Source organism: Cryptomeria japonica, chromosome 3 (genome assembly GCF_030272615.1).
Source record: "Cryptomeria japonica chromosome 3, Sugi_1.0, whole genome shotgun sequence".
In the NCBI taxonomy this organism is placed as follows: Eukaryota; Viridiplantae; Streptophyta; class Pinopsida; order Cupressales; family Cupressaceae; genus Cryptomeria; species Cryptomeria japonica.
This window is the reverse complement of record NC_081407.1, coordinates 790021512-790043848: the sequence shown is the minus strand read 5'-3', so window position 1 is coordinate 790043848 and position 22337 is coordinate 790021512. Positions and strand designations below refer to the sequence as shown.

General features: G+C 35.7%; 1 protein-coding gene across 4 annotated transcripts in view; it reads right to left on the bottom strand.

Annotated features, from left to right (window-relative positions):
* The window catches only part of LOC131069599 (uncharacterized), an 81865-nt gene that overhangs the window by 26746 nt on the left and 32782 nt on the right, over positions 1-22337 (bottom strand). For all 4 annotated transcript variants that reach the window (XM_058005121.2, XM_058005122.2, XM_058005124.2 and 1 more), the window contains one exon: positions 16335-16657. In XM_058005121.2, coding sequence (XP_057861104.1) covers positions 16335-16657 — 323 coding nt within the window. The remainder of the gene's footprint in view (positions 1-16334; positions 16658-22337) is intronic.

Here is a 22337-nt window from a genome sequence, read left to right as displayed (position 1 = left end):
ATGCTGCGAGATCTCAGAAGACTCTTCCTAGAATATCATGACCAAAGGATTCATTCTCCAGAAGAAGAAGAAAAGTTCTTAGAAACATTTGGTTTATCATATGCTCCAATTGCTTTCACTTGCAGGAACCATTGTTCTATGGATATACACATTACAAGGTTTCAATCCTTATGGAGGACCAATCCAACAAAAATGAATTTCCTTAAATGTTGTAAGTTTGGATTTATTAATAGTATCACTCTCCTACAAAGTGAGTTTGAAGACTATGCAGATAATTTTACTCCAAACTTCCCACCTGATATGAGACAATTCTTTAATCTCATACACAGAAATTTGTTTCATGCCATTTTCGAAGGAATGGTTGATTATTTAGTTTCACCAGGAGGATATTGTCTCCTAAGGATTGGATTCTATCACCTCACATATCCATGGTTTCTAGAAGTAATGATTGAGGACAAAATGGGACGTTGTAAGAGGCGAAGAACAAGTCAGAATCATCCATGCTTTCCATCAGGGACCGGAAGATTGGGATGATGTTTTTGAACCTCTTCCAAATAATCTTTTACCACCTGGAGACCATCTCGACTAGCACAAGGGTTTGTCTGTGCCGTGAAGTCAGCCACGTTAAGATCTAACAGCAGGATGCAACCCTGTTTAAAAAAGCCATGATGTCGGTCATGTGAAGCCTGACAACGGGATGCAAAACTTGTGTAAAAAGCAAGATCCCTGTAGCCACTTATGGGTGTTAAGTGAACCGCTCTCACTTTTCGGGTATGCAAAAAGTGATAGTAAATAAATTAGTAAATAGTGGGTCAGTAGGAAAGTTGTAGAAATGATTAAATAAATTGTAAAGGGGCCTATATGAGCTTGCACATTGCAAAGTACGTACTCCACTATGATGAGATTCCATAGTACATACCACCACCTACCACTCCACTTCCACCACGCTCCAAAAGTTCCTCCTACTTTTTATCTACTTTTCTCATCTACCACTTACATCTACTAGTACAACTATCTACCACTTTCTCCATCTACCACCTACATCTTCCGGTTAAATCAATCTACTACTCACACCTACCGATCAAATCCATCTACCCCTTGGCCTCCAACTACTATAAATAGAGGCCTTGTGAGCTCATTGGAGGCACCGAGTCTACGAGTCTTAGATTGAATCTTGGTGTCCAAGTATTGAGTCTTGTGTGAAGTTAGAGTGTGGTGTGAAGAGTCTAATAGGAGCAAGTTGGAAGTATCCTCTACCCTTGCGCTTCCATGCGATCTGGGGATTATGAGAAACTGACTAGCATAGGTTAAGAAGTTTGTCTCATGTAATGAAGTCATCTCATGTAATGCAATCTTATGTAATGAAGTTTTATTAATGGAACGTTGACTCTAGCTTTGATGTTATGCAAAGGTTTTTACTCTCTTGAACATCAAAGGTTTGACCATGTAGATGATAACTGATTAAGTTCAATGAATCAATCGTGCCTTTACCATCCATACAGTATGAAATAGAACATCCATAGTTGGAAGCTTTAGAACTTGAATCCCATGAAAAAAACATAAATTGTGAATTGTCACTTGACAGCTTATGAAAATAGGCACAATAATCTTTGAGGTGCTTGAGAGCTTGGTCCATTCTTCTTTGAAAATACGCTGGTGCAGTACATAAACCGAATGGCATAACATTCCATATATATATAATGTTATGCCATTCGGTTTATGTACTGCACTAGCATATTTTCAAAGAAGAGTGGACCAAACTCTCAAGCACCTCAAAGATTATTGTGCTATCTACATTGACGAGAAAGAGAATTCCATAGAGAGAGAGAGAGAGAGCAATATTAGGCTAAGTGATAGAAGCTCCTCTCTACCATAGTTTAGGACTCCATATTGTGATTTTACTTTTTGATGCCACGGATATCATAATCCATGATTTTGTACGCCTAAAACATTAGACAATATTTGTATTTAAAAATGTTGTCATTTACCTAAAATCCACTTTGTAATCATATAAATAATGTATACTTGCATGTGATCAAAGTATGTTGAAACTTAGTAGCTTCGGTAAGATAAATGATTGAATGAGAGACTTCATTTATCTCTCATTCAATCATCTACCTTATCGATATAACTACAGTCTAAATGTAGACCTCATGATTAAAATAAATGAACTTGTTATAATCATCTTATATGCATAATCGTTCATACTATAATCATATTACTCATGCTGTGATTGTAATAAAATCATACCAATAATCATATTACTCATGTTGTGATTGTAATAAAATCATACCAGACTTATGATAACTATCAAAGCTATCATATGATAGCATCGATTGATGCTATCATATGATAACTATAATAGTTATCATCTTAATCTCACATTATATCGATTGGTTATCTGATGATTATATTATTTGACATAACCTGATTGTTTATCGGGTGATTATATTACTTGACGTGACCCGATTGTTTATCGGTGAATTATACTATTTGACGTGACCCGATTGGTAATCAATTTATTATGTTAAATGACGTAAACCGATAGTTATCGATATAACACTCAAATGAAGCGGTGCCTATGCACCGATCAAGACATGTCTTGATCAGGCATGTCAAAAGACATGTTCGGTCAAGGCATGCCTTGATCGGTGGGCATTGCCTATAAATATATATGTCAATGAAATGTTGTAGGGGCATAGAAATAATTAATGTTATCTTCAGCAACCTGACATAAGAAGCAACAAAAAATATCAGTAAAAGAATAACAATATTATACAACTTTAGACTTGAACATAAATTTGAATATCATTTACATGGTATCAGAGCCACGTTGATTGAACCTGAGGCATTCAAATTTGAGAAGTTCAAACAGAAGATATAAACATCATATTTCCCATGGCTAATGCTATTAGATTTGAGGACAAACTTGAAGGAGGCGACAATTTCTCAACATGGAAGTTTAGAATTAAAATGATTCTAAAAGAAAATAAAGTTGAATCATTCGTAAGAGTTGAATCTAAAGAACCAGAGAATGAACCTGACAAATCGACATGGATTGAGGGAAATGAAAAGGCCATGAAGATCATAGTCGATGGAGTGAGAAATCACATCATGCCAATAGTAACAAAGCATGAGACTGCTTACCATATGTTCAAAGCACTCGAAAGTGCATTTGAGATATACAATGCAAGTAAAACCCTGGCTCTAAAAAGGGAAATAAATCATATAAGTATGAACAAAGGAGAGTCAATCAATGCATACTTTATGCGGATATCAGCCCTAAGGGATGAACTGGCAACGCTTGGATATGAGATCCAGAGAAAAGAGCTAACGCTCATTGCTCTAGATGGGTTGCCTAGTACATGGGAAACATTCGTCCAAGGCATTAGTGCAAGAGCTAAATATCCAAAATTTGATAGGCTAAGAGCAGATTGTCTTCAAGAGGAGTCAAGGCTAAATAAGAAGGGGATCAAACAAAAGAACATAGATGAAGATCTCCATGTTCTGAATACCAACTCCAACAAAAAAAACAAAAAGAAACATTTCAAGAAGAGAAAGAACCGACATGAGAAAAGGTCATCTAAAAGAGACAACTCTCACATTCAGTGCTTTAGGTGTGATCAATATGGACACTATGCAGCAAGATGTCCGGATAGAATCAAACAACAAGCTACATTTGCAAAAGTTAAAAGGGAAGAATATGACTCTGAGAAGCATGTATTCTACTCTGCCCTCTCCAGTCAAGTATCCAATAAATCTAACACCTGGATCATTGACAGTGGGTCTTCAAGACACATCACTGGGTATAGAGAATTATTGGATTCCATGTTAGAAGAAACTGATGAGGAAATAACCATTGGTGATGACTCTACACATCCAGTGAAAGGCGTCGGTACCTGCACCATTAAGCTGAAGATAGGCATGTCTCTTCAACTCACCGGAGTTCTATTCGTTCTTGGCATCAAGAGGAACTTAATCTCCATATCTGCACTTGAAGATGATGGGTACAACTACAGAATAACATTCATGAATGGTAAAGTCCTAGTATGGTCACAAAACTCTTCCATCAAGAAGGCTACAACCCTAGGACATAGAAAAGGCTATTTATATGAGGTATGTACTGAATCTAACCTAGCCCTACTTCATGAGATTACAGATTCAAATGAAATTTGGCATAGAAGATTAGGTCATTTAAACTTTCGTGCTTTATGTTCAATGGAAAAATTAGTAATTGGTTTGCCTAAGTTAAAACAATACCACTCTGGTACATGTAAGGGGTGTGCCCTAGGCAAAATACTAAGAGTTCCTTTCAGAATAGTTCTAGGAAAACAAGCAATGTTTTAGAACTAGTTCACTCTGACCTATGTGGGCCAATGTTTGTACCATCATTAGGGGGGTTCCTTTACTATGTAATATTCATTGATGACTTCTCCAGGAAGACCTGGATCTATTTCCTTAAACATAAAGAATCTGAAGAGACTCTCAAGAGATTTAAGGAATTCAAATCTCTCTCTGAAAACTCTTCTGGAAGGAAAATAAAAACCTTAAGGATTGATAATGGGAGGGAATACACCTCAGACATTTTTAGGGAATTTTGTAAAGATGTTGGGATTAAGAGGGAGTTCATTGTCCCTTACAACCCCCAACAAAATGGGGTTGTTGAGAGGAAAAATAGAACCATTATAGAGGCAGCCAAAGCCATGCTTCTTGACCAAAACTTAGAAACTCATCTTTGGGCAGAAGCCTCCAACACTGTTGTATACATACAAAATAGATGCCCTCACTCCCACATTGAAGATAAAACTCTTGAAGAAGTTTTCACAAGTATAAAACCTGATATCACTCACTTTAGGATATTTGGATGCCCTGTCTACTTTCATATACCTAAAAAGAAAAGAACAAAACTAGAACCCTCTGGAAGAAAAGGAATCTTTGTTGGATATAGTGAAACCTCTAAAGCCTACAAAATATTTGTGCCTGGACATAGCAATATTGAACTTATCAGAGATGTAATATTTGAAGAAGACATAGCCTTCAAAAGAGCCAAATACTCTATCGAGTCAGAAGTCTATGTTCCATCTTCAAACATAGAAGAGGATTCCACTCCTGAGATTCAGAGGGAGTGCTCAGAAGAAAATGAAGAACAAATTCCTCCCCAAGAAATCGCTAAAAAAAGACCTCTGTGGGTTCACAAAACAATGGAATATGCAAGCGATTTTGCAGCTCCTTCAGGGACTTTTAGAGAAAGTAAGAGGCCCCGAAGATTCACTAGCTATGTAGCTCTAATGAATGATCTCTCTAAATCAGAACCTTCTAGTGTACCAAAAGCTCTTAAACATCAAGTTTGGAAAGATGCCATATTAGAAGAATATAAATCCATCCTCAACAATGATGTATGGGAAATTGTTCCTAGGCCAAAAGGGGAATCCGTTGTCTCATCCAAGTGGCTATTCAAAATCAAACATGCTACAGATGGTGGCATAGAGAAACATAAAGCCAGATTTGTTGCCCGAGGGTTCTCACAGAAAGAAGGAATAGACTATGATGAGACATTTGCTCCAATTGCTAGATACACCTCTGTCAAAACAATACTGGCCATTGCAGCAGCCAAAGGTTGGAAAGTCCATCAAATTGATGTGAAAACCGCTTTCTTGAATGGTGAGGAGGAAGTCTACTTAGAACAACCAGAAGGGTTTGAAATCCACAATACAGAGACACGTGTGCAGATTAAAGAAAGCTCTATGTGGTCTAAAACAGGCTCCCAGGGCCTGGTATGAAAGAATTGACAGCTATCTGCTAGGATTGGGATTCTCAAAGAATGATGCAGATCCAAATCTTTACTTCAAGAAAGTCAAAAGTGACATGTTGATATTGATCTTATATGTTGATGATCTTCTGATTACAAGAGAAGATCACCTTATTGGTCAATGTAAGAAAGACCTTGAAAAGAAGTTTGATATGAAGGATTTAGGCCTTCTACATTACTTCCTTGGATTAGAAGTTTGGCAAAACTCTAACAGCAATATACTTAATCAAGGAAAATACACCTTAGACATATTGAAGAGATTTGGTATGATGAACTGCAGGCCCATGACTTCTCCCATGGAAACTAATCTTCACAAACTGAAGGAGGCAGCAACTGAGTCCCCATTGGTAGATCCTACGCTCTACAAACAGTGATTGGATCATGAATGTACCTGGTCAATACTAGACCTGATATCTGTTATCCAGTAAATGCCTTGAGTCAATTCATGTGTGAACCTAAGGAGATTCATCTTATGGCAGTAAAACATATAATGAGATACCTTCAAGGCACTCTCAACTATGGACTCAAGTATGAGAATATTGATTTGAATCTTCACGGGTTCACTGATTCAGATTGGGCTGGAAGTGTGACTGACAAGAAAAGCACCTCAAGGTGCTGCTTCAGCTTGGGTTCAGCCATGATTTCTTGGATTAGCAGGAAACAGTCTTCAGTAGCTCAAAGCTCTACTGAAGCCGAATATATCGTAGCTTCCATGGCTGCACGAGAAGTTGTATGGCTGCACGAGAAGCTGTATGGCTACGGAAGCTACTTGTGGGATTATTCGGATAACCAATGAAGCCTACTATAATTCATTGTGACAATTAGAGTTGTATAAAACTCTCTGTGAACCCTGTATTTCATGATAGATCCAAACACATTGAGATCCCTTATCAACATGTGAGAGATATGGTGGATAGGAACGTGATTCAGTTGCAATATATCAGTACAGGAGACCAGACAGCAGACATACTGACCAAACCTCTAGCCAGAGTGAAAGTTGAACACTTTAGAAAAGGTCTTGGTATGATTGAGTTAGAATCGGTTTTGTACTTTGTACTAATATATGAAATGTTTAATGTGTAAACTTCTTTTGTCGTGTTATGACTTTATGGGCTCCACCCCCTGTGTACATTTCTAAAAGGTGACGATCTTTTAGACTATGAACACTTGTATTATACATTATGAGGTGACAATCTTGTAATGTTGATATCATGCTGACTTGATATCACTCTGACTCATGGATGTGCCATGATATGTTATGGTAGACATTATGTGACGTAATGTCAGAGCACATACCATAACCTAGAAATAAGGGAATTCAACATTCTCAAGTATTTTATATCCAAGGTATCGCGTGTTATGCGATACTGATATCACGTGTTATGTGATATCTATATCACGAGATGATGTGATATATTCCTGTGTCACTCATTACGTGATGCATCATGTCACGAGCATATGTGATATGATCCTTTGCATTACAAAGTCGTGCAACACATTTTATTATGAGAAATATGATGCTTATTTTTACATAGGTCTCCAGTTATCTTCCCTAGCTAAGAGGGAGTGTTGAAACTTAGTAGCTTCGGTAAGATAAATGATTGAATGAGAGACTTCATTTATCTCTCATTCAATCATCTACCTTATCGAAATAACTACAGTCTAAATGTAGACCTCATGATTAAAATAAATGAACTTGTAATAATCATCTTATATGCATAATCGATCATACTATAATCATATTACTCATGCTATGATTGTAATAAAATCAGACCAGACTTATGATAACCATCATAGCTATCATATGATAGAATCGATTGATGCTATCATATGATAACTATAATAGTTATCATCTTAATCTCACATTATATCGATCGGTTATATGATGATTATATTATTTGACATAAACCGATTGTTTATCGGGTGATTATATTACTTGACATGACCCGATTGTTAATCGGTTAATTATACTATTTGACGTGACCCGATTGGTAATCGGTTTATTATGTTAAATGACGTAAACCGATAGTTATCGGTATAACACTCAAATGAAGCGGTGCCTATGCACCGATCAAGACATGTCTTGATCGGGCATGTCAAAAGACATGTCCGGTCAAGGCATGCCTTGATCGGTGGGCATTGCCTATAAATATATATGTCAATGAAATGCTGTAGGGGCATAGAAATAATTAATGTTATCTTCAGCAACCTGTGACATAAGAAGCAACAGAAAATATCAGTAAAAGAATAACAATATTATACAACTTTAGACTTGAACATAAATTTGAATATCATTTACAAAGTAGATTCTATTCTATTATTGTATTGTGTTTTTAAAGTTTATTTAATGAAGGGTGCACAATAAAGCTTTAAATCCTAACATATATCTATATTTCATGGTTTTTTCAATTTTCCAAGTCTTGGCTTCGAGTCAAGTCAATTATCAACTTGCCGAATCTAAGCTGAGTCTGAGTCTTACACTGAATTCACATGAATCTTGGCTCTTGTTTAAACATTTTGATTTGGTTATTTTTGGTTAATGCTATCAGGAATGCAATAGGTTCATTGATGCATTGGCTAACACTAGTGTAGGCCAATCTACCTTCTCAACCAAGTTTGGTGATAATCTAGAGGAGTGAAACTAAGTCATGGCATGTGTTGGAAAAAGATTCCATGCATGGGAAAGAAATCATTTTTTCCAACTTTTTATCTTCCCCTAGATTTTAGCATCCGCAGATTAATCACACTTTGTGACAGCCAGTAGATGGGATAAAAGACTTGACTTGTTCAAGCTTGTCCTATGTGATATTTTGCACCTACATACACATAGCTCTCTTCACTCATGTCCCCCTTCGCATTTAATCCCAGCTTTGTTCCCTTTCTTCAAAGAAATCTAGATTTTGTCTCTTTTAATGGGAATTCTCTACATTCTTTTCTACAATGAAATCTAGGTTTCATTGTTTTCTCTATGTAGATTCTATTGGTTAGATTCTCTACTTTCTTATACATATATTGTCTCTCTCTTCCACTTAAGCACGACGTTCAATATTTTAGAATATAGATATCACAATCCTAAGTTGGCAGGGGAAGATGTGATTGCTAATTTAGGTGTTGTTGGAACTAGCACATCTATCACTAAGGATTTCGTCCAAGTCCAAGTGTTGATCAGATGGCTAGAGAATGGATTCTCAGTAATGTCATAATAGATGATGATTTCATTATGTTGTGAGACAATTTGAGGATAATAGCCATGTTGATCCTATTGGGTCAGCTCACCTCCAATAGGATGTGGAGCAATTGCAAGTGCTAGCGTAGGCCTTATTGAATTAGAATCCAAATTTGGCTTTGTATAGTCAAGACTTGGCATTATGTTTAGAAAATTTGCATGTGGTGATGTGTGTGGGAAGTCCAAAAATTTGTTGTTCCTACCACCTTGTGACTATTCCAAAAAATGGGATGTATTTAGCTATTCATAATTTCATAGATCTTCATTGGATCCAAGTGTCTTGGTGGTTCCTAGGGATGACGTAGCTCCAAGACTCTCTTGCTAAGCTGGCACACAAGAGAGTTTATTCATTAGTTTGTTAAGTTTTTTGTAGGTTTTGTCAGTTCTCTTTCTAGCAATCCATAACCTTTTTGAATATCTTGGTCTCTCTTGGTTTATCCAGCCATTATCATATGTAGTTTTCCTTTCCTAGGAGAGGGTCGCCATACAACCTTCATTTAACTTACCAAAAAAAATGAAAAAATGTTAAATTTAATGCTTTGAAAAAATTAGATGTATTGAGTTTTCTAACTCATCGTAGTATGTTCTTTTTATTTTTATGAATTGAAAGGGGATGCAGCTTATGAGTATCCTCTTCTTTGAACCTCATGCAAGCTAAAGTGAGATTAAAATTCTTTATGTTTGTAGCAACTAGTTATTGTTTTTATTTTTCAGTTGTAATGGACTAAGCAAATAATGTCATAAGAGTCTTCGATAACTCAAAAAAGAAACAACTTATGTGTATCCTCTACGTTTCTGTTTTGTGTGATCTGAAGTAAAAGAGAAGGAACATTGCTTGTGTTTGTAAGGACCACTAATTGTAGCTTTTATTTGTAATTGTAATGGGCTAATCAAATAATGTCTCGGGAGTCTTAAATAACTCAAAAAAAAGAACTTTTGTGTATCCTTTATTTCTGCACCTTGTTCAATCTTTTAGAAGAAAAACCAAAGGAAAATTTTACATTTCTAGCAACTAGTAATTGTTATTATTTCTTATGTGCAATGGGTTAATCAAATAATGTCTTAAGACTCAATGAGTCTTAGCTAAGTCAAATAAGAAACAACTTCTATGCATCCTCTACTCATGCAACTTCAATTAAGAAAAAAAAATCCTTTTGTAAACTAGAAATCAAGTCTTGAAGCACTTCTAAACAATGTAACAAACAGTGAGTTGAAATTTGTTATTGCAGCGCCAGTAGGAGTCCCTTTAGCCTAAGTGATAAGCACTTCTAAAATATTTAACAAATAGTAAGTTGTAATTTGTTATTGCAGCGCCAGTAGGAGTCCCTTTAGCTTATGTGATAATGAGGATATTAGCACGTTAAAAGTCAAGAATTTGAAAAAGTGGTGGAAGGGAAAAAAAGAGCCAAATAAAGCACTCAAAGTGATAGTTTAGTTGGAAGTGTCATGAATTTCGATTGTCCTTCCAAGTAGTTTGTAATGTCCCCATTTCAAGTTCTCTTGCACTACAGTTGGCACTGACCTCGGTGAGTATCAACATTATCAGTGGAATTATTCGATGTTGCCAGTGAGCTTAGTCAATTTTGAGGACACGCATGCCACTTTACGGGGTGATTTCTAGCTTTTGTTGTGTTCTCCAAGAATCCTGGTGAGGGCATCTATTCATAGCAGAGATTAGAAAATCGCCACAAACTCGCCAAACTCAACGAGTCCGAGCCCGAGACATGCTCGCCAAGTCTCTGGAGCTCGGACTCGGGCTCGGCCAAGTTTTGCTCGCCAAACTCACCGAGTTGGCGAGTTTGGCATAAACTCGCCAAACTCGGCGAGTCCAGTGCCTAAAACTCGGCTACTGCCTGGGTTAAGTAAAATGACAAAAAAAAAACATTTTAAAAAGTTTTTTTTTAAATGAATGGTCTCGTCTTTGTTCACTACAACCTCCGCCTGAGAATGAGAAAAATTAGGGTTACAACATGTCAGCCAATAGAAAAATAACACCTAACGCCTTTATTAAATAATAAGTTTTTTTGGCCTCACAAGGGGCGCTGCCCCCCAAACCCTCATCGAAAAATATGGGGGAACTGCATCAATAGAAGTAAGGAAAATTTAACCTCCGAGTCTGACACTGATTGGATCGACCAGGTAGATATAGAGGCCGAGACTGTAGCCATGGCATAGGAGGAGCAGAGAGTACGAGCACAGACGGGAGATTCGGAGGCAGATAGTGACACGAATGTTCCTAATGTTGGTGAGCATGGCATGGTGTCACGGGGAGAGGCTATGGCTGTCGAATGACTCGAATCATCCAGGACCTACCTTAGACACCTTCGCAGGGGGCCAGGGCCAGAGGGTGCAGCCGTGCAGGCTCCTCTGAGCCATAGGCTTGTAGTTGTATTTACCTTTGGTATTTGTATGAAACATTTGATGATGATCATATGATGACATGGATTTTTTATTCCATGAGTTTTGTAATATTGTATACATTTGACAATATTTATATATCTATGTTTGTTATTTCCTTCAGCTACAATTTGTGTTTATGCTTATGTGATTGATGTATACTTGTGTATGTAATCAGCTGAGCCGAGTTTGTTGATGTTATTGTGTCTTTAAGGTGTATTCAATAAAGGGTGCCTGAAACAAGTTTTAAATCTTTAAAAATCTCTAAATTTCTTGAGTTTTTCACTTTCCCGAGTCCAGCCAAGTCTGACTCCGAGTCCCGAGTCCAAGTCCGATTCGGCCTTGCCGAGTCCGAGCCGAGTCTGAGTCCCATTTCTTTGATTCATAGTAAGTCACTCGTTTGGCTACATTTCTCATCTTTCATCATCGAGGCCACTCCAGCACATTCAAATTTTGATTCCAATTTGTTTTGGCTGGTTACGCAAAATGGGTGCATTAATGGCTTAATTTTAATTTATTTTCTAAAGTTGCTTAATATGTTGGATTTGGGTGAAAAAATTTAAATCATGGACACATAAAACAAGGACCTTGTGTGTCAAATTATCATTATTTTAATAAAAAGATTTTTTTGGAGTTGAAAGGAATTTTCAGTTAGAAAGATGAATTTTTAGTTTCTGCCTAGAGTAGAAGCTTACGACAAGATACTAATGCATCCATTGGATCCAACTTTTTTATTAGTTCAACCAATCATTGTACAGTATTAAAAAAAATTGCGCAACAATTCTATAATCTATAATTACTTTTTTTATTTAAAAATTTTTAAAATGTCATTTATTTTTCTCTATTGGTTCATGTTGGGAATAGTCATTGCAAAAATCAAATTATTGTCTACCTTTTTTATATATTTTCTCAACTCAATTAATAACTTGAATGATATATACAATATTATATACACCATAATAAAGGTACATTGTTGACTTTAATATTATGTTGTCTCCTTGAATGACATCACAGATGTCATTCATATCTATCCAATTAAATATACAATTTTTAATAAATCTTAAGACACAATGTAATTTAAAAAATACCTACCTACTTTATATATTGTCTATCTAACAATTGATCCCATTTAATGTTTTGATTATTTTTTAATACTTTGTTCAACTTTTATGCATTTATTATTTATATAATATACAATACATTATTATTGTATTAAAATAAATAGATACAAATATTTAAAATCTTTGTACAAAAACTCTAAATAATAACTTTTTACTAATTATACTAAATTCACTTCAATAATTATTTTTACTTCAAAGACATTTCATATATGATATAAACAAGCTATTTATTGAAATCCATGGTTGTGAATTGTAAAGAAAGGTGCAAGATCCTACAAATAATCTCAACCATCCGTGTTTTTTAATTCTAATGTTACTGCATGAACGCAATTTTGAACCTATCCAAACACACTTGCAGAAAAGAAGCATTCAAGTAGACCAAATTGATTGAAAATAAGATGGACGAAGATTCTATGCTCAAGTTCCTTATTGCTAAAAACGTTTGTCTTCCTACACATCACCAAAAAAGGAAGCTAGAATGTGTAGAGAAAGTCATTTACTATATATTATTAACAACAGCTACCAATAAGCCATGTGACTATTATAGAGCATCACAAAGAGCAATCAGCTAGATGACTAATGGTGTACATGAATGCTCTATGTTTCCACTAATCCAACTACAATCATCAACTACTCTACCTAACAATAACTACTATGTGTAACACTTATAGGCAGGAACTTGACACAATGCATCTCTTGTTAAATGGTGCTTTCTGAAAGTTTGGCGGGAAAAAATATAAAAAGCTTTTTAGGGGGCTCATTAGGCATTATGCAGATTGTGTTATTTCTCTCTAGTTGAACCCTTCTAGAGAAGAATAATCATGGTGGTGAAAGATCCACCCTAGTTATTGCAATGTGGCTCATTCAAAGTTGCACCTAGTGCATAAAAAGTTTTCTTAAGATGAGGTGAAGTACTTTTTTACTGGGTGTCTACTATTATGATGGGCGATTAAGATTGAGGATACTTATCATATGGCCGCCTATCTTTTAAGTTTAAATTTCAAGTGTTGACTTCTGATTTAATAAGTACCATTTCTTGCTGAGTTGAGAATAAGACAAAGAAAAAGAAAAGTCAAGGTTTTGTGAAAGCCTTGTTGGACGCATCTTTTAGTTCCAACCAAGAACCTGACAAGATTAAGAAAAGGAATCAGATTGATATGGGCCCAGTAGGATGTGGCAGAGGCAATGGTAATAAGAAAAAAAGAAAGCTCTTTGCAGAGTCGTGTGGGAATCATAGAGTGCTGGACGTTTACCTTTGAAGACATATGATGAACTTTGTGGATTTGCTGGATGCCACAAGAAGACAAAAGTGCAAAAGACAAGTGAAGCGAATAACTTATCAAATCAGCTTATAGGGGATTTGGCTCCATTTGAAGTGACGTCCAAATAAGATTATGTCTTGGTCAGTGCTGGATTGAAAGTATATTGTGAGACGAATCTATGAGAAGAGGCGAATAGATGGGAATATGATGATATTGTGACTTGGCATGAGAAATTGAAGGGTAGAGTGGAGGGTTGGATGATTGCGTGGAGCAAGGAATGGTCAGCACTATAGCTTCCTAGTTGGGCGCAACTTGAGCAGACAAGGGTATGTGCATGCATTTCTTACTATGGCGTAGGAGTAACTTGCTATTCTCTACACTTGTTACAATCGACTTCCCACTTCATGCTTAGAATATCTGCTATAAATTACTTCACCATTGCCTGTACATTGGGTCTTTGTAAAGAAATAAGGATTGCTGAACCTTCAGAATGATTCTTATTAGCGGTCAGCAGGAAGTAATATATGACCAACTATGCTGAGCTTCCAAGGCCTATATACCAGCAGTTATTTCATTTCTGTGATTTAAAATTTAAATAGTGGAAAGACTTCAAAGGCTTGTGGAAGAATTGCTTCAGTAGTTGCTTTCATCTCATTGGAGCATTCTAAACAGTGAGTTAATCCATATTTGAATAATTTCAGAAGTTATTCTTGTCCTTGTCAATTGTTTGCAAAAATGTCCATGTGCTTCATTTAGAGGCCACTGTTGTCGACAAGTCAACTCAGACTCATGAGGTTAGATAAAATTCTTAGTATTCATTCTGAAATTGTAATTTATTACATTAGTCTGTAAATGAAGCATTACTATTAACATCATTTCCAGAAACTGTATTTTATTGTTCACAAATGTTCAAATGCAACTTATGACTGATATTGATGTCAAGTTTCTATTTAATTATCAAACTTCAAGCATCATTAAACTTAGCAAACAGAGACCCTTCGCAGTCCATGCATGCAAACTGTTCAGTGGAAAGTTGCAAAAAAAATTGATAGCAAACAGGGGTAATCATTACATAGCTAGCAAGGTATGCCATGAATCCATTCACTAAGAAGGCCCCTTTACAGAAATTCAGAACAAGAATAGATATGAACAAAACAAATAATTCAGAGTGGTCAACTATGAAAATGTCATTTTTCCCCTCCAATACTAGAGAAGCATTACTAGAATGAATGCACATCTCCAACAATCTTTGGTAAATACAAGCGGTCTATTTTTTGCCTGAAAATTTATAAGTTCTTTTGTAGCAGAAAATTTTCTTATGAACATCAAAAGATGTACTAGAATGAAGAGAAACAATAAAAAGGTGTAGAATGTCTAACTGCACTAAAGATTTATCAATTGATTGAAACAGTAAAGAGGGATCTTGCATGATAGTGATGACTATCAAGAAAGCATCTTGCCAAAGGACCTGGTAATCAATGACATAGTTGATACAAGAGTTAGACATTTTCCACCACATGAGATATGCTTGCCATTTATGAATTTTTTACTTTTGCTTCTCTGTTTATTAGCATTTCAACATGCAGTATGTACCCTTGACACTCCCTTGGCCTGTGGACCTTAAATGTTGTTGTGTTTAACTTTAAAATTTAACTGTTTATGTTATGATAATAATTTTAGACTAACAAATACCAATATAATGAATGTACGCTTTCATTGATATCTATTTTTTCACTATAAAACATTAGTTTCTTTATTTTTTAAGAATTTCAGATTTTTTACGTTGCAAGGACATTGTATAACAATTCTTTTTAAAAACTTAACTTCTACATTTATGTTTTAATATTTTTCTATTCTTTCAACCTCCAAGTATCCATCTCCCATTTTCTTGAAAAATGTAATTAAAACATAGCTCATATTTCTCACAGCCATAAAGTCTGCATGCATATTCAACATTTCACATCTCTGCCTGCAATTTGCTCTTTTGGATTTGCAAACCTCATCCTTGCATGTGTAATATGGAATTAAACAGCTGTTGGTTGAGAAATGTGCCTTTGTTGTCTATAAAAGATAGCCTTAGCCAACCCACACACCCTTGTCTAAGCCAAAAAAACAAATGAAGAAAACTCTCATTAAAGGCCCTATCTAAAAACAGACAACAAATATTGCATAGCAATATTAGAAGTTTTTGTAACAGTTTCCTTATCAAGCTTATCAGTCCCATGTTAGGCAATTCAATGTAATTTGAATATTGTTTATTCATTTTCCAAAGAAACAAATAGATCTTAATAGTACAAGAGGAAAGCCAGGGTCAATTCAAGTTATGATGGGCTACTACTTTCATTATGTTGGTGAAGGGTCAAATCAGATGAGGGAGATACTGAGCCCACAATCAACTGATGTAAATCCTACTGCTAAGTTACATATCATCTATATCAGAAACACTAAGCAATGTCAAAAAACAAAAGAAAATGAATAAAATTGAAACTAAAAGCAAAGTGAACTTTATAAGCACTGACCTTTATCTTCAGAGACAATCTCTGGATGTTCTAAACTGTACACTGTTAAGTTACCATCAGAATCAGCTTGTAGGAGATTTGATTGTGTGTTTCCTTTTCCAGGTCTCCATTTGATATCAAAAACTCCAGAAGTTTTGATCCGTTGAAGAAGCTTGAGGTGCATTTTGTCCTGAATTGAAAACAGAGATATGCTTCCAACTCGGTGCTGAGCACCTTCTTCTAAAGTGTAGGTGGCTGCTGCTAGAATGTGTTGAAATGGATAATCAGGACAGAATTCAGCAGCATCAGCATTACCATCCAGTTGAATCTGCACGACATCCATTCTGTAAAAAAACAGAAAAATACTCGATTAGCATTTGCATATGTGGTGCTAATAGTAATAAAAAATAGAATAGTAAGCTACAAGGTGTGTGCCCAGAATTTTATGAGTGTATGAAATAATTTAAATATTCACCTTGCAGATGATGTAAAAAAGAGGCATTTATCACAATTTAAAATAACAACTGTCTATCTGTCACTTTTTTTGCTACAAAGGTGAAATACAAAGAAACTACCCTGCTTCCTTTTCCAGAGATAAGATGATCCTCATATAATCAATTTAAGCAACTTGTTTGCAACCAAAATGGCAATATTACTCATTAACTTAGAGTGCAGATTTCAGTGAATGATATGCTTGATTGAGTCAGAATAGTTGCACATTTCTTTATCACTGAGCATTGTTTCCAGTAACTTAAGGCAGGATGTATGCTCTATAAATGAAAGATGAAGGGACTAGTTAACACTCTTTGAGAATGCAAAGAAGACTAATAAATAATACTTTTGCAAAATAATAACCAGTTTAAAGAGTACCATGGCTGAGAATTTTCAAATGTTCCGACAACTGGGATTTAGTTATTTAAATTTTGATACTCTAATGTTTGGTTTAATAACTGAAGAGCACACGGTTATACTGAGAGGGGGGGGTGAATCAGTATAACAACAATTTTTACCAATTTAAACTTTTTCAACTTCAATCACAAATATACAACTTATCTCATTAACATATTCATTGCATACCAACATTCATATGTGATTTAACTAATATGAACACAAGCAGAATACAAGATGTATACGTGGAAACACTTACAAGAGAAAACCACAACAAATCAATGCTTTTATATGAATATCTTCTTTTACACTGTTCGTAGGCACCAACCTACTAGAGGCACCAACCCCTATGTTTGTTTGTGAGCACCAACCCACTGGAAACACCAACTCCCAAGTCTGATTTTGTGAGCACCAACCTACTAGAAGCACCAACTCCCACTTCAGAATACATGATCACCAACCCACTTCACATAAATCTGATTTTCCACCTTGACAATGTTGCTTCTACAACAGATGATGGATTATATTCTTCTCAAATTTCCTTCTTCAAACTGTTATAATGTCTTCAACAAATCTGCTATAATTCTCTTCTTCAAATTGTTACAATCACCTTCTCAAAATGATCACAAATCTGCCACAAAACTCTCTTACATTATGTTCTCCAATCTGCACATAGTCTTTTCTATAACTCTGACATAAAAATCTACTCATAATCTGCCCATAAATTTGGGTCTAATTTCTTCACATAATCTTCATATTCTCCTTACAATTCTGCAGATAATCCTGTTAATTTATTCTTCATTGGCTAATGTATATGATCAGATATATCTTTTTATTCACCACACTTCGAAACTCTATTTTTAATCAATATTTGTATCTTTCTTCTATCGAAAGACATGTCTCTTCATATAGTCACAACTCTTTTATTAATGTTTCATTAACTTAATCGAGAGTACCTCTTTTTAAGAAACCACATCTCCTTACGATAAACAATGTATTGACTTTGACCTTTTAAAGTTGTTTCCTTGTATTAATTTTAATCACGATTGTCAATGCCTTTACAAATCTGTCCAGGACTATGAGTTGCTACAAGTCATTATCTTGATCGCTAAACAGATCACCACCTTTTAGAATGTTATCGCTACTTTAATCAAAATAAAGTTGCTGCTATAATAGTTTTTCTGTGCATCGTAATCCCTGTCTAATATTGTTTTAATTCCACACATGTTGCCTATTAACAAATCAAAGTCGCTGTTCAGTGTAGCCGCTTATACCCAAGTCAATAAACTTTCCGCCTCTTAATACTTCCACTCCATGGCATTTATGATTTGGTTGTCAATATTCATAGTTATTCAATTCCTTCTCATAGCTGCAATTATAGAATGTTGATCAATCATATTTTCCTCGTTACCGTCTCAATCATGAATGTTATTCAACTGTTTCATAAAGTTGACCATATATGCTATTTACTGTTTGTATATTGAGATCGCTTAATTCCTTGGAGAATCTGCCTTGCTATTATGAAGATCGCTGTCTCCTCAATTTGATAAATGTTCTTTGTATAAACAAGTCACTGCCATCTCTGTTATCAAATTTCTTTTATATCTTTGGAAACGAAACTACTGAAGATATCCATCATTTGTGGTCAGTTTTTTTTTCTTCATATCGCTTCAATACGATATGATACGATCTGTCATAATTATCATTTGCAGTCTGTATATCATATTCCTCACATCCAATATTCATATTGGATTCCTCATACTAGTTCTTACGCATATGCTTGAAAGAATAATTCTCACTGCTGGATGCTGCTGATACCCAAAGATCATTTAATACCGATGCTGTATTATATAAGTCACTGTAGTATTGGGCCACATTGCTGAATTTGAATCGCTTTTCTTTAATCGCTGTTTATATCTAATTTTTCTTATTTTCACGTCCCTGAGTCACTGCTCTTATTGCACCATAGTCACTATCTCTTTAATCGCTGTCAAGATCAGTATTATACAGAGATTTAAACACTTAATTAATATCAAAAACTTCTTTGGAGATAATCACTGTTTATCCATATAAGACGTATTATTAACTTGGCTGCATCTTTCATTAATCCCTGTCATTCACTATTTTATACAAAGTGCTGCATATATTTCCTTAATTATATCACACCATCTATCAAGAAAGGAAGATCGACTCCATAGAAGATCTTTTCCTGAATTATTTAATGCTTCCTTTCTCATTTAATCACTGCACTTTATACCGTATTTCACCAGCGTCTTTAGCAGATGTAAACGCCACTAACAGGGTGATGGACTTTACAACATAGATCGCTGTCCTTTAAATATTTCAATTAGAATCACCGGCCTTGTTCATCATGGAATCGCTGCTCCAACACGTTGCTGACCATGTATATTGAAGTCAACCATCTTAATGAGTATGCTGTTCATTTTATATCACTTTCATTAAGAAACCGAGTCATTGTCTTTCTAATTTCAATTGCTGCTACTTAATGATATTCATTGTTGACTTTAGTATCTTTTCCTTTTGATTATTCCATCCTATCGAAGATAGAATTTCTTAAAAATTATCAATGTATTTATGTTCTTTGCTGAAAGAACATATCTTATTTGGCAACACCTATTTCTCATGCCACCTTTGACATCAATGACAACTTGTTTATGACACTGTCTTCTTACTTGACATCAATGACAATATTTCCAACAATAAAATTCCTAAATAAATGATCAATGAGTTGAACACAATCAATGTTTTAGGTATTAAAAATCCATTCCGGCAGTTCATATCAATGTTGTGGAGCATGCAATATCTTAGTTTCTTACACTGTCTCGGACCGACCGATGGGCTCTTGAATTGTCTTTTAATTGCTATTTTTCGCCTTGTTATTTCCCAAGAGCTGCTGAACTTTCATATATTTCCATGACACTTTCCTAAGTTTATGTTAATATGAAGCACTAAACATAGTCGATAATGGTTTGATGAAATATTTACATATGTACAAGGTTGTTGATTAAGCTATGATGGAATAGTATGATTAATTATGATGAATAGGTGATTTTATTGAAAGACATGTTAGGAAATATGAGTTAGTGCTCCATGAATGTGGGTAATTATTATCATGTAAATGTTAACATTTGGTAATATTATTGTTATATTAACACTAATATATATTACAGTTTGGAGTTGTTTTAAGTTTTTTAAAACTCGTATGATTTGAGTTGTGTATTGTTACGTGGAGTAACAATCACAACTAAATAGGGATTTGTGGAGATAATCTCTCCTTGAACATAGGAGTAGACTCTCCTATATATGTGTAAATTATATTGAGTCGAAGAGATGAGGTGATTACAATTATTATTGTATCAAACCTCTGCCAAGCTCTGGTTTCTATTTCATTATGGTATCAGAGAGTAGGAATTTGTGGAAGTAATTTCTCATTCTGTTGTTTCGCCAAACTTCAGAATACTGAAATGAAAATTTGCTATTCCTAAATTTGTGCTCTGTTGTCTTCTAAGGAAGTCTTGTGTTGGATCAGACTCTTCACCATTTTGAGGGCATTGAATTGCAATATGGTGAATAGAATAACTATTTAGTATTTGCAGAGGATGTGGAGGAAACTATAAGGCGTAAGGATCTTTTTAAGGGCTTTCAATTAAGTTTGGCATTGTTAAAGCTCACGCGATGAGTCCAAATTGAGGCCCACAGGTTCTGTGAGTGTGGCACTTGGTAAATGTTTGTAATTGAGATTAAGGCAATCGACAAAAGGAAAACAGGCTAGGCTTTGTGTGTATCGCATTGTTGTGCGTTGCACATGCTCCCTGTCGCCGACAGGGTCCCCCTTCCTGTTTTTGAGCCTTTCGTTCACGCCCTGTTGAGTTTCGCGCAGAGTGTCTCGCGTCCTTTTGAGCGAGTCCGCGACTGGTCCATGAAGTGATGATGTTAGAGAAAAGAGTTGATAAATCCATCAGGCTAGTCTAGCCCTTGGGCACGAACGCCAAGAGTTTGTTCGAAATTTTGGGAATCGTCTTGGATAGACGTAAGGTGATAGAAGTTGGCGAAGCCCGCCAAAGCCAGAATGGTGCGTCTGAAGGTCGCATGAGGACCCAAAGTTGTCGTTTTTTGCACAAGAGCTATGAGATAGGTTGCATAAGGTTTGTCTCCGCGATGTTTGTAAAATTTGAATAAAGGATGATTTTCGCCTACTGGTGAAGGAACGAATTTCCTAGCCAAAATGCCAGGGTTGCGAAACTTGCCCAAGTGCCCAAGCTCGCGCTTCTCGAGGAGAAAGTCTAAATCGCCAACATCGCTCTAGGAGTAAAATTTTGGACTTTCAAGCCAGATTGAGAGAAAAATCCAAAATTTGCAAAAACTGAGCCCAAGGTCCGAAAATGCCTTAAGACTGTGAAAACTGGCCTAAAGTCCAAAATTTTGTTTAAGTTCCCAAAATTGCCTTATGAGCCGAATTTCGGACCCAGAGGCCAAGTGTTAAAACTTCACAAGGTTGAGAGATGCTAAAATCGCCCAGGGGGCCGAATTTCGGACCCTAGGGCGAAAATTTCAAAAATTCAAAATTTCCCATGGTCCGAAAATGCTTTTTCAATGTTGCAAAAAGCCCCTTATGGTCCGAAATTCACTTAAAACACCAATTTCAGACCCTGGGGGCTAAATTGGAGAATATGATGAAGTTGCAAAAAGCGATGGGGGGTCCGAAGTTTGCAAGAATGGGCAAAAGGTCCGAAGTTTTTTTTAAGTTGCAAAAGTGTGCTTAAACTCCGAAAATCTTCAAACTTGCGAAAGGCACCTTTTGGTCTGAAGTTTTTTTTAAAAGATAAAGTTGCGAAAACACCTAAACACTCCGGAATTTGCGAGATTGGCCTAGAGGTCCGAAGTTTTTTTAAACTTGCAAAAAGGCGTTCAAAGTTCGAAATTCGTCGAATTTGCGAGAATAGGGCTAAGCATCCGAAAGTTGCAAAAGCGTGAGAGGGTCCGAAGTTTGCTATAAATTTGCGAAAAGTATTAAATGCTCCAAAAATGTCTTCACTTCGCAAAATGTCTAAGCGCTCCGAAATTGGCTAGAAGGTTAGAAACCGCGAATTTGCAAAACATGCCAAATGGTCCGAA